The sequence below is a fragment of the Sarcophilus harrisii genome, chromosome 4 (genome assembly GCF_902635505.1).
Source record: "Sarcophilus harrisii chromosome 4, mSarHar1.11, whole genome shotgun sequence".
NCBI classification, from domain to species: Eukaryota; Metazoa; Chordata; class Mammalia; order Dasyuromorphia; family Dasyuridae; genus Sarcophilus; species Sarcophilus harrisii.
This window is the reverse complement of record NC_045429.1, coordinates 292605123-292622070: the sequence shown is the minus strand read 5'-3', so window position 1 is coordinate 292622070 and position 16948 is coordinate 292605123. Positions and strand designations below refer to the sequence as shown.

Genomic DNA, 16948 nt, shown 5'->3' with positions numbered 1-16948 from the left:
TACTGCACTATATAGAAGATCTAAGTTGGGAATAATTCACATTTGTTGTTTTTGTTAAGTTTTTTCAGTTATGTTTGACTCTCTGTGATCCCATTTGGGATTGTCTAGACAAAGATACTGGAATTGTTTACCATTTCTTTCTGCAGTTCATTTTATAGATGAGAAAACTGAGGCAAACGGGACTGGGTGACTTTACTACCTGAAAAAGGAGCACAACAATCCTTTGGATCCCTAGACTCTATACTGGAGAAGAATGAGGTCAGTTCTTCTGGCTTATCCATTTTCCTCCTTCTACTCTGGTCATTTACGATGCATATGTGCTCAAAAATGCACTTGTATTTTCACTCATTACATGGCACAGTCTTGGATATTCTGTACTTAATCTGAGATCAAAAGACAGGGGAAATAAGACCTGCATATGACAAATAATGTTTTATGGAAAGTAACATGCAAATTCTGTTTGCACCAAGCACTAAGGGAAGCTGACTTTTCTCGGTACAAAAATAGGCTGCTGACACTAACAGCCCACAATCCCTTCTTTTGTCATATCTATATATTTGCTGAACCAAGACAATGAATGTTCTCCAAATAAATGTATCCTTGGGATCAAACAAGCTTCTGGATTCCCATTACACCCTTGGCTTTTCAACAGACATTTTCCCAGATATTTTGTTGCTAAAGCTTTCAGTATTCTCACCCCTCATTATAGGGTATGATTTCTTTCCTGAGGATTTCTTTGTCCAGAAAAAGCCCTATAAAAACAGTTCAGAATAAAGCAGGAAAATGTGGAAGGGAATAAGAATGAAAAGAACATTTACAGTTTCAATTCCTGATTTGGCCTAGCCCCTCACTCATGGTTGGGAAGACCTCATGTACGAATCAAGGCAAGGCCAGGCTCCGACTTTTTGCTTGGCCTCCCTCCTCATACATAGAGATACCTGTCCAGGTAGTGGTACCCCGGTTGGCATTGAGCCCATGTAAACACCGTTCTAAAGCATGCTGGATCCTGTCCTCTGTGCACGTTGTGGCCATGGATTGCATTCTGAATCATTGCCTAAATTGAAAAATAAAAGAGAAATATAATTAGAAGTTCTTCCCCCCTGGAGACTTTTGTTGGGAGGGTGCTGGAGACCCTACCAACCAAGCTGGAGACCAAACTGAAGCTTCCTAAGGCATCAAAATATATAAAGGGCACAAGCAATGAATTCCACTTAAGTCTGTGTTTTGAAGATCAGAGCTTATAAATTTCTTTGCAACAGATACTTAGAGGATGCCCAACCATTGAGTAATAACTGAAAAAAAATGGTGGCATATAAATGTAATGGAATTCTATTGTGCTATAACTTTCATAATCCCCATCACCCACATTTTCACTCTTAACTCAGGAACAAACCCTATCATCCCATCATACACAAGTATTCCATTTCCTGGATCAAGACCTCTAATATTTCATTTTCTGAACCTATTCCTTCCATTTCTCACTGCTCCTCCTTTCCCAATAATGACCTTATATTTTAACTACTCTCTGTCCTCTGCCCTTGAACCCTTGTCTTATTGTTTCTCATTCCTTGCCAAAACCTTATCCTGGATTATCTACTCCCTCCCCACCGTCCCTCTTTCTTTACTTCTATTTTTGTGATGCTCTATGATACTGGAAGCAAGTGATGGAACTGTGTTGCTTGCATTTGTAGATAACATATAAATCTATGTTCTCTAATCTCAACTAGGCTCTTACTGAAGCAAGGCAATCCTTTTATTCTTCTCTAATTGAATTTCTACCAGTCTCCAAGTAAAATATCTCCAATTCATCCTACTTATCTGTATATAGTAGTTTACCTGCTATCTCCTCCATTAGACTGTGCCCTCCTTGAGAACAATGATTTTATTTCACTTTTCTTTGTATCATATAGCATCATATATCATATAGCAACTAGCATATAGTAGGTCCTTAATGAATATTTACAGATTGACTAATTGACTAAAGAGCTTATAGAGTTTGTTGGCAGGAACTCACGCCTCCTTAACCTCTTCATGATCTTCAACATGACCTCCAGTAGTCTACTTCTCTCTATTCTTCTAATATATCACAATTTCTCTCACTTAACCTTCCCTTTTTTCTCTCCATTGATAACAGCAACAGTCTACAGCTGACCAATTCAATCATTATGCCTTCAAAACATTGTCCTCTCATCCTATTTTCTGTCACTTTTAACTAAATCTTAACCCTATATTTCTCCCAACACTTGCCTTCTTTTTTTCTGTTCCACATTGCTGAATGTTCCTAAGGAAAATTACATAAAAATGATGATTATTTTCAATAAAAAGTTTTATTATCTAATCTCCACTGGTCTCTCACTTGTGAACAATGATCCTTTTATTTTGTTTTGATTGACCCTCTAACACACTCTTCCAAATTTTCTCTCAGCCTTCTTACATCATCTTCCCCCCTTCTCACTTAGTTTTTATTGAGAAAAAAAGAGGCCATTTATATATTCTCTCCTCTTTAGAAAGTGAGCTCCTCTTTCATGACCTCATTTGGGGATTTCTTATTAAAGACTGTTTTTGCAAGCAAAATCAGGAAAACATTGTACATAGCAACAGCAAGATTGTGCAATGACCTACTATGACAGAGTTGGTTCTTAGTGGTTCAGTGATCCAAGGCAATCCAAATAAACTTTAGATGGAAAACATTATCTGCATCTAAAGAGAGAACTATGAAGACTGAATGTAAATGCACATATGCAATGTTTAGATTTTTAAATTTATTTTTTTCTTGTGTTTTTTTCCTTTTGTTCTGATTTTTCTCTCCTAAAATGATTCATATGGGAATATGTAAATAAATGAATGTACAGGGGCAGCTAGGTGGCGCAGTTGTTAGAGCACCAACCCTGAAGTCAGGAGGACCAAAGTTCAAATTTGATCTCAGATACTTAATACTTCCTAGCTGTGTGACCCTGGGCAAGTCACTTAACCCCATTTACCTCAGGGATAAAAAAGAATGTACATGTATAACAAAGAAAAATATTGTTTTACATGTAACTGGGGAAAATAAAAATTTTTAGAAATGGCAGGGGGGAAGATTGTTTTTATCATTTCCTTCTCCAGTTCATTTTACAGAAGAGAAACTAAGGTAAACAGGGTTAAGTGACTTGCCCACAGTCACACAATTAATAAGTGCCTGAGGCCAGATTTTGAACTCAGTTTTCCTGACTTTAGGTCTAGCACTCTATCTACTATATCACCTACCCAAGGAAAGCAGGGAGAGCTTTATTTTTTCTATTTGTATTCCTAAAACTTAGCCTGGTGTTTTGCACTTTGCATAGTAAACCTGTAATAAATGCTTCACTTATTCAAAGGTAACATTCTTCACATGGTCATTTTTGAATAGCACTGGACCCTAGTGCTTGGGTCGCTGCAAGGTTCCTATAAATAGGTCCACAATCACTCAAAAGAAAATGTCTTGGTAAAACTTCTAGAAAAACCAAGTAGATGAATAACACATATCAGCAAGTAACACATCTAAATTAAATCATCAGGATTGGCAATGTGGTGAGCCCAAAATAGAATAGGAGAATTGTAATGTCCAGGTTAGCTTTCTGAAGGTCCTCCAGACGGGCCTTGGTCTTAGCAGGATAGTCATCATGAGGATGGTCAGGAACAGAGCCTAAAGTCTTTATTATGTCCTTCACAGTCTGTGTCTGCCACAATTTGTGTCTGCCACGTCTGATTTCTTCACAGTCTGTTCACTCTGACTGACTGACTGTCCCCAGTTCTTTCAGCCCTTAAATACCCTATTACAATTACATCATTATAGTATAGTGAGTATGTGTGAACCATTACATCACCATACTCAGTACTAAGTATATGTGAACTAGAGAATCATCATCTCATCAATTTCACTGAGTTAACACCTTCTTGTCCGTATCATTGTTTCAAATATACATCTCCAGAGTTCCGGCCCTCTATATAGAAGGAAAGCAAATTAGATTATATTTAGAAAATTACAGAATATTTTCATTGATCCCAAACTGCTTACTATTTTAAAAGTTCATATTTTTAAAAGCCAATATTCTTCGAGTTGAACTGCAACAAATCTTGGAACAACAGAATCTCAGAAGAATCCAATTTGCATTGGACCCAAATGGAAATGGAAAATACATGATATGTATAAGTAGGTTTTTTGATCTATTGCCAATTATGACTTGCTAAAAAGAAAGTGAGTTAAAGATATTGCCAAGGACATATATGACGAGAAAGAGGCGGGCTGGCCATGCTCTTCAATAGCAATGACAATGACCTTCAGACTGTTACACAAACAAGACAATGGAATGCCTTTTGGCTCTGGGAATATTTCTTAGCTTTTCCCTATGCCTGGAATGCTCTCCCTCCTTCACTCTACCTATTGATCTCCTTAGCTTCCAATAAGTCTCAATTAAAATTCCTTGTTTTACTGGAAATCTCTATTCTTTCTTAATTCCAGTACCTTTTCTCTATTAGTTATTTTCTATTTATCTTGTATTGTTTTATATATATTTGTTTATATATTGTCTCTCTATTAGACTGTAAACTCTTTGAAGGCAAAAACTATCTTTTACTTCTTTCTGTGTTTCCCCAGTGATTTATACAGTGTAGTTAAGGTCATTTGTTTTTGTTGAGTTATTCCAATTGTGTCCCCATTTAGAATTTTCTTGGCAAAGATAGTAAGATGATTTGCCATTTGCTTCTCCAGCACAGTTTACAGAAGAGAAATTGAAACAAACAGGGTTAAGTGACCTTCCCATCTAGTAAGTATCTGAGGCCAGATTTGAATTCACAAAGACAAGTTTTCCTAACTCTAGACACCCAACTGTGTATGGGTACTTAACACATAAATACTGATTTACTGAAAGAGTGCCAGACATGGAATTAGGAGAAGTGAGTTGGAATCTTAGCTCTGACAGCAGTTTGATGATCCCAAGCAAGTCATTGTACCTCTAGGACAGGGGTCCTCAAACTTTTTAAATAGGGGGCCAGTTCATTGTCCCTCAGACTGTTGGAGGGCCAGACTATAGTAAAAAGAAAAACCTTGTTTTGTGGGCCTTTAAATAAAGAAACTTCATTGCCCTGGGTGAGGGGGATAAACGTCCTCAGATGCTGCATCTGTGAGCCGTAGTTTGAGGACACCTCCTAGAATCTAGGAGCTCAGTTTCTTATATCTAAAATAGGAATAATAATATTAGGATTATGAGAATAATATCATAGAATATAGACTTGGAAGATCAAAATAATTTACTTCAGCTTCACTATTTTATAGGTAAGAAAACTGAAGCCAAGAAGACTCAAACTGAGGCTCAATACCATATAACTGCTAAGTAGAAAAGCTGAGTCTCAAACACTTGCCTGACAATGCTAGTTATGAGATAAGTGCATTGTAAATCTTAAGAGCTGAGTTAAATGTGAGTAATAGTTCTTATCTTGAAAAGGGAAGGAACTGATCTATTCACGTCATGCTTTAGAACACAGACAATACAGTGAATTATACATATGCATTTATCTGCCATACATGGAAATGGGTATTATATATCTTGCTCTAGTCCAACTACATAAATTTATGCAAAAGGATACAAATAAGTATTCTGAATCAACTATTGTGTTTCCACTTTTTTTTTTTCTTTCAGTTTCTGTGGATAATGATGAGCAGAAACTGCTCCCAGCGCTTCTCCTAAAACTAGTTCTAGCAGCATTTATTTCCTTCCTAAATTGCTCTGTTCCTCTTTTGTCTCACAGTCTCAGTTTTTTCCATTTATTAAATGGAGATAATCATGTACATCTTTTCTAAAAGATTTTAAGTCTGTAAGAGGCAGAGGAAGATAGCTAGTTTGGACTGTTTTTGACTATGAAATTTCAGTCACCTAGTATTGTAAACCTGAATAGTCAATGTAGTTTTCTGTGCCCTATGAATAACAACGAATGTTCTAGTCCCTACACAGACAGGGTAGTCTCCTCATGCTGATTTCTATTTAAAACAAACAAACATATACTTCAAGACTCATCAGCAATTGCCACCACATATGTAACCTGACACAAATGACTACATGCCAGCAAGAATCTTCAACTGTTCAGAACTTGGAAAAGAAGGCAGGTACTCTATAAAATGAGACACTCTATAAAGAAAGATTAAGGGGGAGAAAGGGGGGGGGGGAGGAAATAGCACCATCTCTAGACAACCCAGAGTATATTTCTGACTTCTGGGTTTCTCGCTGCCTTTTCTGTGTCCTCCCCAGTCTAGAGTTGAGGCGCGATTATGAAACTCAGAACCCCTGACAGGAATGCCTCTGCCTCTCCCTTTGGGATCTGAGCAATGTCGAAACCACCCAAGCATGGGGAATGCCTGGGGCCTTGGAGTTCCTCTTCTGGGCAAATATGTACAAGCCTACACCAAAATGGCACTTACCCAGACTAGGAAATGCCTCAGGAAGGGGTGGATGATAGGGGACTGGAAAGAGGAGGAAGAAAAAAGGAAATTAAACCCAATGTTTTTCTGGGCACAAAGTAAGTAGTCTGGATCCCTTTTGTTCTTTAGAGGTCAGTTTGTCATCAAAAGTTCTAAGGAAGTCATAAGTATTCCCAAAACAGCAAAATGAAGGGGAATGTATTCATAGAATTTTGAGATGAAAGAAATTTTGAGATCAAAGGACTTTGAAAGATTACCTAGTCTATTTCACTCATATAGATACAAAGAACCTGAGTGAGAATTCAGACTCTGACATTATCTGCCTCAGAATTTGTTGTTCATGTCACTAACTTTCACCAAGGGAAAAAATACCCAATGTGGCCTATGTGAAATAATGAGTTCTTCAAGTTTTATTTTTTTAAGTATACTTGAGTTTCCAACCCATAAGGAACTGTTTCCTTGAGGATGATTGATTTTTTCATGTTTTTTATTTGCATTTTTTTTAAGGCATAAAGATTAGATGCTAAATAGTGTGGGGAGGAGGGATGGGAGAACAGAAAAAAAAACACACCACAGAATGCTCTACCTAGAAATCATAGGATCATAGATTTGGAGGTGGGAGGGACTTCAAAGATCATCAAGTCTTACCCGCTTGACTTTAATGATGAGGAAAATGAAAATCATCATATTGATGAAGACTTTCTTAGAGAGTCCCAAAGGGGACTCCTGGCCAACTCTCTTACCAACATTGCCATTCTTCTTATGAATGGCAAGGCATTCCTCACCATCATTAAGGAGAAATGCCCATATCAATGGACCTTGGGACAAGGGTTATACAAATAATACTAAGATTCTCTAAGAAGTATAATAATACCCTCACCTTCCATGTTTACAGTTTCCAAGTCCTATTGTCCTCCACAATATTTCCCATGCCCATCTCCTTCTGTCTACTCATATGACTACAATCCTACTCTCACTTAGGCTATTGTTGACATAATCTTCATTTTGTTCTCCCTGTTCCTAGTCTCTCTCTATCCAATTCTTCATTCTATTGCCAAAATAATATTCCTAATGCATAAATCTATTGCCACTCCTCTGCTTAAGAATCTTCATTGTTGTCTAGGAAAATTCTTCAGCACACACAAACTTTACTTTCCTTCAAGATTCAACCTCATATGCCAATTTCCATAGGAAGTCTTTCCTGATTCCTCCTGATTCAGGGGTTCCTAACCCATAGAGGTATGAAAAGCTTTTCAAGGGTTTGTAGCTGGTACCTATCCTTATTATGCTAATTAAAATATCTTTAAAAATGCAATGTTAACTAAAAATGTTGAAGAGGCAGGGGGCAAAGTAAGAAAAGGAGTGAGAGTTATAATACATTTAGGAAATCTGAGTCAGTTGAAGAAATAATTCTTATTATCCAAAACAAAATGAATGAGGTCTGGATATGGACCGATTTTATACTGAGCTAGGAAAAAAATCAACAAGAATAACCCAGAGAAGGACAAATCAAGGCATACAAGGATGGAATAAGGTTGGAAATTTGTGCCCTCAAGGTTAACCTCTCCTTTCATCCTAAAAATTTCTTGGATTTACTTATTTATTTACATAGAACATATTATCTGTCTGACTTTGCACTCCCCAGCATTTAGTTCCTTATGCATTGTAAACAATTAGGATAGAAATATGGCAGGTAGCTTTATCTGGGGGGTAAGCATTCAGCAATTAATTAGAGGAAAAAATAATCTAAACTATAAAAAGAAACTCCAAAGAAAAACTGTGTCATCTAGCTAGACATTTTCTTTTGATTTCATTTAGTAGTGAGAATATCCTATTTGTTATCTACTTCTTTTATAACATCTTTCAGTTGTCCCACTTAAAGGACCAGAATCTAAACTAAGGTTTCTAAATACTTTAAATAACTACGTGATTCATGTTTTACGTATACTGGATTACTTGCTGTCTAAAGGAGGGGAAAGGTGGGGAGAAAGGGAGAAAAATTTGGAACACAAGGTTTTGCAAGGATGAATGTTAAATAATATCTTTGCATGTTTTTTGAAAAATAAAAAAAATTATTATTATAAAAAATCAGGATTATTAATAGTACCTACTTCCTAGGGTTGTTGAGAGAATAAAATGAGGTAATGTGCTTATCACAGTTCCTGTCACACCATAGTTGTATTTATTAATACTGATTCCCAAATTATAGTGATGACACAATTTAATTAGCCATCCCCCAAGTAAGTAAGGCTATTGCCTTAATTTCTAATTCTTTGCTTCATCAAAGAAGTATTGCATCCATATATTTAACATGAGGGTCCTTTCTCTGTGTCTTTGATCTCTTTTGGAAATCTACATAATTTAAAGGAATAAGAATAGGCAATGAGGAAACCAAATTATCACTCTTTGCCGAGACATGATGGTATACTTAGAGAACCCCAGAGATTCTACTAAAAAGTTATTAGAAATAATCCACAACTTTAGCAAAGTTGCTGGTTATAAAATAAACCCACATAAGTCATCAGCATTCTTACATATCACTAACAAAATCCAACAGTCAGAGTTACAAAGAGAAATTCCATTTAAAGTAACTACTGATAATATAAAATATGTAGGAATCTATCTGCCAAGGGAAAATCAGAAATTTTATGAGCAAAATTACAGACAAATTAAAATTCACACAAATTAAATCTGATCTAACCAATTGGAAAAATATTTAATGCTCTTGGATAGGGCAAGCAAATATAATAAAGATGACAATATTACCTAAACTAATCTATTTATTTAGCGCTAAACCAATCAGACTCCCAAAAAACTATTTTAATGACCTAGAAAAAATAACAACAAAATTCATATGGAAAAACAAAAGGTCAAGAATTTCAAGGGAATTAATGAAAAAAAAAATCAAATGAAGGTGGCTTAGCTGTACCAGATCTAAAATTATATTATAGAGCAACAGTTACCAAAACCATTTGGTATTAGCTAAGGAACAGATTAGTTGATCAGTGGAATAGGTTAGGTTCAAGGGATAAAACAGTCAACAACTATAGCAACCTAGTCTTTGACAAACCCAAAGACCCCAGCTTTTGGGATAAGAACTTACTGTTTGATAAAAATTGCTGGGAAAATTGGAAACTAATATGGCAGAAACTAGGCATTGATCCACACTTAACACCGTATACCAAGATAAGGTCAAAATGGGTTCATGACATAGGCATAAAGAATGAAATTATTAATAAATTAGAGGAACACAGGATAGTTTACCTCTCAGACCTGTGGAAGGGGAAGGACTTTATGACCAAAGAAGAACTAGAGATCATTACTGATCACAAAATAGAAAATTTCTATTATACCAAACTGAAAAGTTTTTGTACAAACAAAACTAATGCAGACAAGATTAGAAGGGAAGCAAGAAACTGGGAAAACATTTTTACAGTCAAAGGTTCTGATAAAGGCCTCATTTCCAAAATATATAGAGAATTAACTCTAATTTATAAAAAATCAAGCCTATTCTCAATTGAAAAATGGTCAAAGGATATGAACAGACAATTCTCAGATGAAGAAATTGAAATTATTTCTAGTCATATGAAAAGATGCTCCAAGTCATTATTAATCAGAGAAATGCAAATTAAGATAACTCTAAGATACCACTACATACCTGTCAGATTGGCTAAGATGACAGGAAAAAATAATGATGATTGTTGGAGGGGATGCGGGAAAACTGGGACATTGATGCATTGTTGGTGGAGTTGGGAACAATCCAACCATTCTGAGAAGTAGTTTGGAACTATGCTCAAAAAGTTATCAAACTGTGCATACCCTTTGATCCAGCAGTGTTACTACTGGGCTTATATCCCAAAGAGATTATAAAGAAGGAAAGGACCTGTATGTGCACGAATGTTTGTGGCAGCCCTTTTTGTAGTGGCTAGAAACTAGAAACTGAATGGATGCCCATCAGTTGGAGAATGGCTGAATAAATTGTGGTATATGAATATTATGGAATATTATTGTTCTGTAAGAAATGACCAACAGGATGATTTCAGAAAGGCCTGGAGAGACTTACACGAACTGATGCTGAGTGAAATGAGCAGGAACAGGAGATCATTATATACTTCAACAACAATACTGTATGAGGATGTATTCTGATGGACCTGGCCATCCTTAGCAATGAGATCAACCAAATCATTTCCAATGGAGCAGTAATGAACTGAACTAGCTACGCCCAGAGAAAGAACTCTGGGAGATGACTAAAAACCATTACATTGAATTCCCAATCCCTATATTTATGCCCACCTGCATTTTTGATCTCCTTCACAAGCTAATTGTACAATATTTCAGAGTATGATTCTTTTTGTACAGCAAAATAACGGTTTGGTCATGTATACTTATTGTGTATCTAATTTATATTTTAATATATTTAACATCTACTGGTCATCCTGTCATCTGGGGGAGGGGGTGGGGGGTAAGAGGTGAAAAATTGGAACAAGAGGTTTAGCAATTGTTAATGCTGTAAAGTTACCCATGCATATAACCTGTAAATAAAAGGTTATTAAATAAAAAAATAATAAATAAAAAAAAGGAAATCTACATAATAAGAGTTATTATGGGGTCAGTGAGTATTTATAATGTAGTGACTTTGGGAGTATAGTTACAAATTTTTGTTCAGAATGGCAACCAATTTACAGAGACATTAACAGTATATTAGTATCATGGAATTATATATGGTTGCAAAAAGTATTTTTTTCCTTTCTCTAATTAGATTTCTCTAATATGTTTATGACGTGACATTTTAAATCTAAATCATGTATCTTTTTAGAGCTTATTGTGTGGTATATGTGGTATAAAGTGTTTACTGAAACCTACTTTCTGTCAGATTGCCTTCTAGCTTTCTCTGTAATCTTTTGCTAAAAGGGGATTCCTTTCTTCAATAACTGGGGTCTTTGACTATGGAATATTATGCTACTAGGTTAACTTGCTTTCATACACACATTTCTAAATCTATTCTATTGATCAACTTTTCTATTTTTTTAACCATTACAAAACAGTTTTGGTGATTATTGCTTTATAGTATACTCTGAAATTTGGTACTACTAAGTTCCTTTCTTAAAACTGTTTTTCATCATTGACCTTGATATTTTTGACCTTTTATTCTTCTATTTTGTTACTAATTTTTTTCCTATTGCTGTAAAGAAATTCTTTGGTATTTTGTTATGATATTGTACAATAATTTTTATTATTTTGACACAAACTATTAATAAGCAATTAATCCAATTATTTAGATCTCCATTTCTACAAAGAACAGTTTTTCATTGTATTCATTACAATTCTCATGAATGTTTTGATAGGTATACTTCCAAATATTTTATATATTCTGTAGTTATTTTTAATGGAAATTCTCTCTTTTTGCTGAGTTCTATTGGTAATAAAAAGAAAAGCTGGTGATTTTTTATGGGTTTATAGCCCATGCTACTACTTTATTTAAATTAATTTTTTAGTTTAGTTTTTGGAATCCTTTAATACAGTGAATCATTTCATCTGCAAAAAAAAGGCAATTTTGTTTACTCTTCATCTATGATTATTCCTTCAATCTCTTTTTTTGGTTTTATTGTAAGAGCTAGCATTTCAACTTCATATAAAAACAAACAATGGTGTAGATAATAGATACTTTTGCAATGGATACTCACGATCTTATTGGGAAAACCACTAGCATTCTCCATTAAGTATAATTCTATCGTTGATTTTTCATGTTAAGGAAAGGTCCACTTTTTCCATTTTTTTTTTTACAGAAACAGGAATTGTATTTTGTCAAAAAATTGCTGCATCTATTGATAAAATGCTATGATTTTATTGCTTTGAATATTAATATAGTCTTTTGTGTTCATAGCTTTTTAAATATTGAACTAATGGGGCAGCTAGGTGGCATAATAGAAAGAACACACACTGAAGTCAGAAGAACCCGAGTTCAAATCTGGCCTCATGCACTTAACACTTCCTAGCTGTGTGACTCTGGGCAAGTCACTTAACCCCAATTGCCTCAGCATATAAATAAATATTGAACTAATTCTATATCCTTGGATTTAATCAAACCTAGACATAATACATGCTGCTGTATTCTCTTTGGAAGTATTTTACTTAATATTTTTACATTGAGATTGAGAATATTAGTCTATAATTTTATTTTTCCATTTTGTTTCTCTGTGATTATTATGTTTGTACCATTAATGAAACTTGATAGAATGTTTTTATTTCTTATTTTGGAAAACAATTTATGTTAAATTGAATTTTTTTAATATCTGGAAGAAATCATTTGATATACATCTTGTTCTGGGTTTTTGTTTGTTTGCTTTTTGTCTCTTTTGGAATTCACTTATGGTTGGTAAATTTCCTTCCCCCCACCCCCTGAAATTTGGCTATTTAAAGTATCTATTTCTTATTCTGTTAATCTGCACATTGTATATTTTCTGTAAACAATCATTAATGTTACTTATTGAGAGGCAGAGTCAAGACAGTGAAATGAAAGGAAACATTTCCACCTTATTTTCCCACTATATTTTCTCCACAATGACCTAGAAAACATTCCAGACTGAATTTTGATCAGCAAAAGCCAAGAAAAAGTCAAAGTGAGATATTTTTCTAATCCAGGACAGTTTAGGAAGCAGACAGAGAAGTCTGTGGGCACTGGATATAAAGGAGCTGATGAGTAAGATACAGTGGCAGTAGGAGGAAACATTCCAGCATCCAGGGATACACAGTAGCCAAAGCGGAGAACTAGGGTAGAAAGAATCAGGGCAAAAAGAGATCCAGATCCCAAGGGTCCCCAAATAACACTGGGTGTGAGAATGAGCAACATCTGGTAGCTTTGTTATCTTTTATCCAGTTCTGGGTCAAGATTCAGGCCATAAAGGATGGAGCATAAGACAGCTAGATTTGTATTAAGCAAGAAACAAGTTCCAGAAATAGAGTTGTGTGGCTCTCAGCCTTGGAGCAAAATGGTAACTGAGTTCTAGCCATTAATCCAGCACATAAAAACTGTGTGGCAAGAATCCCAGATCAAAGGCAAGACAGTGGTTCATTAGCTCTGAACTTGTAGAAATTCTCAAGGTTAAGAGATGGAGAACAGCAACAAACTACTGAAACCCCCCACCACATGCAAGAATGGATCAGGAATTTGCAGAGTTCCTTCCTCCAGGAGGGCAAGGAACATCATACTGCATTGCTTTCAGAGCATTGAAAATTCACAGGTTCCTAGATTGAGCTGTGATGATGACAGCAGAAGGATGTACAAGAATGAAAGATCAGTATGGACATCCTCTCCAGAAATTCATAGAGTTCAGAATTAACAAAGTCTAAAATAATCTGGATGAATAAGCAAACAAAAAAAGAACCTGACCATAAAGAGCTACTAAAGGGACAAAGTGGTTCAGGACACCAATTCCAGAAAAGAATGATTTTAAAATATCTAAAAGAAAAGCCTCAAAAAAACCTACAAATTAGACAATATTCATAGAAGAGTTAAGCAGTTTTGTTTTTTTAAGAGCAAAAAAAAATAATTAAAACAAAGAGCAGTAAAAGGAAAATGGAAAAAGAAATGAGAGTTGTAGAAGAAAGCTTTGACATTTGATAAAATCCAACATCCATATTAAAAACACTTGAGAGTATAGGAATAAATGGATTTTTCCTTAAAATAATCAGTAACATCTATTTAAAACCATCAGTAAACATCATATATAATGGGGACAAACTGCAACCATTCCCAATAAGATCAGGAGTGAAACAAGGTTGCCCACTATCGCCATTACTATTCAATGTTGTATTAGAAATGCTAGCTTTGGCAATAAGAGTTGAGAAAGAGATTAAAGGAATTGGAATAGGCAGTGAGGAAACCAAATTATCACTCTTTGCTGATGATATGATGGTATACTTAGAGAACCCCAGAGATTCTACTAAAAAGTTATTAGAAATAATCCACACCTTTAGCAAAGTTGCAAGATATAAAATAAACCCACATAAGTCATCAGCATTCTTATATATCACTAATAAAACCCAACAGTTAGAGTTACAAAGAGAAATTCCATTTAAAGTAACTACTGATTGTATAAAATATTTAGGAATCTATCTGCCAAGGGAAAATCAGAAACTTTATAAGCAAAACTACAAAACACTTTCCACACAAATTAAGTCTGATCTAACCAACTGGAAAAATATTAAATGCTCTTGGATTGGGTGAGCAAATATAATAAAGATGACAATACTACCTAAACTAATCTATTTATTTAGTGCTATATCAATCAGATGCCCAAAAAACTATTTTAATGACCTAGAAAAAAATAACAACAAAGTTTATATGGAAAAACAAAAGGTCAAGAATTTCAAGAGAATTAATGAAAAAAAATCAAATGAAGGTGGCTTAGCTGTACCAGATCTAAAATTATATTATAAAGCAGCAGTTACCAAAACCATCTGGTATTGGCTAAGAAATAGACTAGTTGATCAATGGAATAGGTTAGGTTCAAAGGACAAAACAGCCAATAACTTTAATAATCTAGTGTTTGACAAACTCAAAGACCCCAGTTTTGAGTATAAGAACTCACTATTTGACAAAAATTGCTGGGGAAATTGTAAATTAGTATGGCAGAAACTAGGCATTGACCCACACTTAACACCGTATACCAAGATAAGGTCAAAATGGGTTCATGACCTAGGCATAAAGAATGAGATTATAAATAAATTGAAAACGCATAGGATAGTTTACCTCTCAGACCTGTAGAAGAGGAAGGAATTTATGACCAAAGAAGAACTAGAGATCATTATTGACTACAAAATTGAAAAATTTGATTATATCAAATTGAAAAGTTTTTGTACAAACAAAACTAATGCAGACAAGATTAGAAGGGAAACAATAAACTGGGAAAACATTTTTACAGTCAAAGGTTCTGATAAAGGCCTCATTTCCAAAATATATAGAGCATTGACTCTAATTTATAAGAAATCAAGCCATTCTCCAATTGATAAATGGTCAAAGGATATGAACATACAATTCTCAGACGAAGAAATTGAAACTATTTCTAGCCATATGAAAATAGGCTCCAAGTCATTATTAATCAGAGAAATGCACATTAAGCCAATTCTGAGATACCACTACACACCTATCAGATTGGCTAGAATGACAGGGAAAGATAATGAGGAATGTTGGAGGGGATGTGGGAAAACAGGGACATTGATACGTTGTTGGTGGAATTGTGAATACATCCAACCATTCTGGAGAGCAATTTGGAACTATGCTCAAAAAGTTATCAAACTGTGCATATCCTTTGATCCAGCAGTGTTTCTACTAGGCTTATACCCCAAAGAGATACTAAAGAAGGGAAAGGGACCAGTATGTGCCAAAATGTTTGTGGCAGTCCTGTTTGTAGTGGCTAGAAACTGGAAAATGAATGGATGCCCATCAATTGGAGAATGGTTGGGTAAATTGTGGTATATGAATGTTATGGAATATTATTGCTCTGTAAGAAACGACCAGCAGGATGAATACAGAGAGGATTGGCGAGACTTACATGAACTGATGCTAAGTGAAATGAGCAGAACCAGGAGATCATTATATACCTCAACAACAATACTATATGAGGATGTATTCTGATGGAAGTGGATTTCTTCGACAAAGAGAAGATCTAACTTAGTTTCAATTGATCAAGGATGGACAGAAGCAGCTACACCCAAAGAAAGAACACTAGGAAATGAATGTAAACTGCTTGCATTTTTGTTCTTCTTCTCAGGTTATTTATACCTTCTAAATCCAATTCTCCCTGAGAAACAAGAGGACTGTTCGGTTCTGCACACATATATTGTATCCAAGATCTACTGTAACCTATTTAACATGTATAGGACTGCTTGCCATCTGGGGGAGGGGTGGAGGAAGGGAGAGGAAAAATCAGAACAGAAGTGAGTGCAAGGGATAATGTTGTAAAACAATTACCCTGGCATGGGTTCTGTCAATAAAAAGTTATTAAAAAAAAAAAAAAGAAAAGAAATGACCAGCAGGATGAATAGAGAGAAGATTGGCGAGACTTACATGAACTGATGCTAAGTAAAATGAGCAGAACCAGGAGATCATTATATACCTCAACAACCTCAACAACAACTGTATGAGGATGTATTCTGATAGAAGTGGATTTCTTAGACAAAGAGATCTAACTCAGTTTCAATTGATCAAGGATGGACAGAAGCAGCTACACCCAAAGAAAGAATGCTGGGAAAAGAATGTAAACTTCGCATTTTTGTTTTTCTTCCCAGGTTATTTTTATCTTCTGCATCCAATTCTTCCTGTGCAACAAGAGAACTGTTCGGTTCTGCACACATATATTGTATCTAGGATATACTGTGACATATTTAACATGTATAGGACTGCTTGCCATCTTGGGGAGGGGATGAAGGGAGGGAGGGGAAAAGTCGGAACATAAGTGAGTGCAAAGAATAATGTTGTAAAAAAAAATTACCCAGGCATGGGTTTTGTCAATA

At 35.1% G+C, this 16948-nt stretch overlaps 1 protein-coding gene across 4 annotated transcripts in view; it reads right to left on the bottom strand.

The window, feature by feature from the left end:
- PIK3R5 (phosphoinositide-3-kinase regulatory subunit 5) overlaps positions 1-16948 on the bottom strand; it is a 116798-nt gene that overhangs the window by 37066 nt on the left and 62784 nt on the right. For all 4 annotated transcript variants that reach the window (XM_031965513.1, XM_031965514.1, XM_003768715.4 and 1 more), the window contains one exon: positions 939-1054. In XM_031965513.1, the coding sequence (XP_031821373.1) occupies positions 939-1041 (103 nt within the window). In that variant the 5' untranslated portion in view covers positions 1042-1054. The remainder of the gene's footprint in view (positions 1-938; positions 1055-16948) is intronic.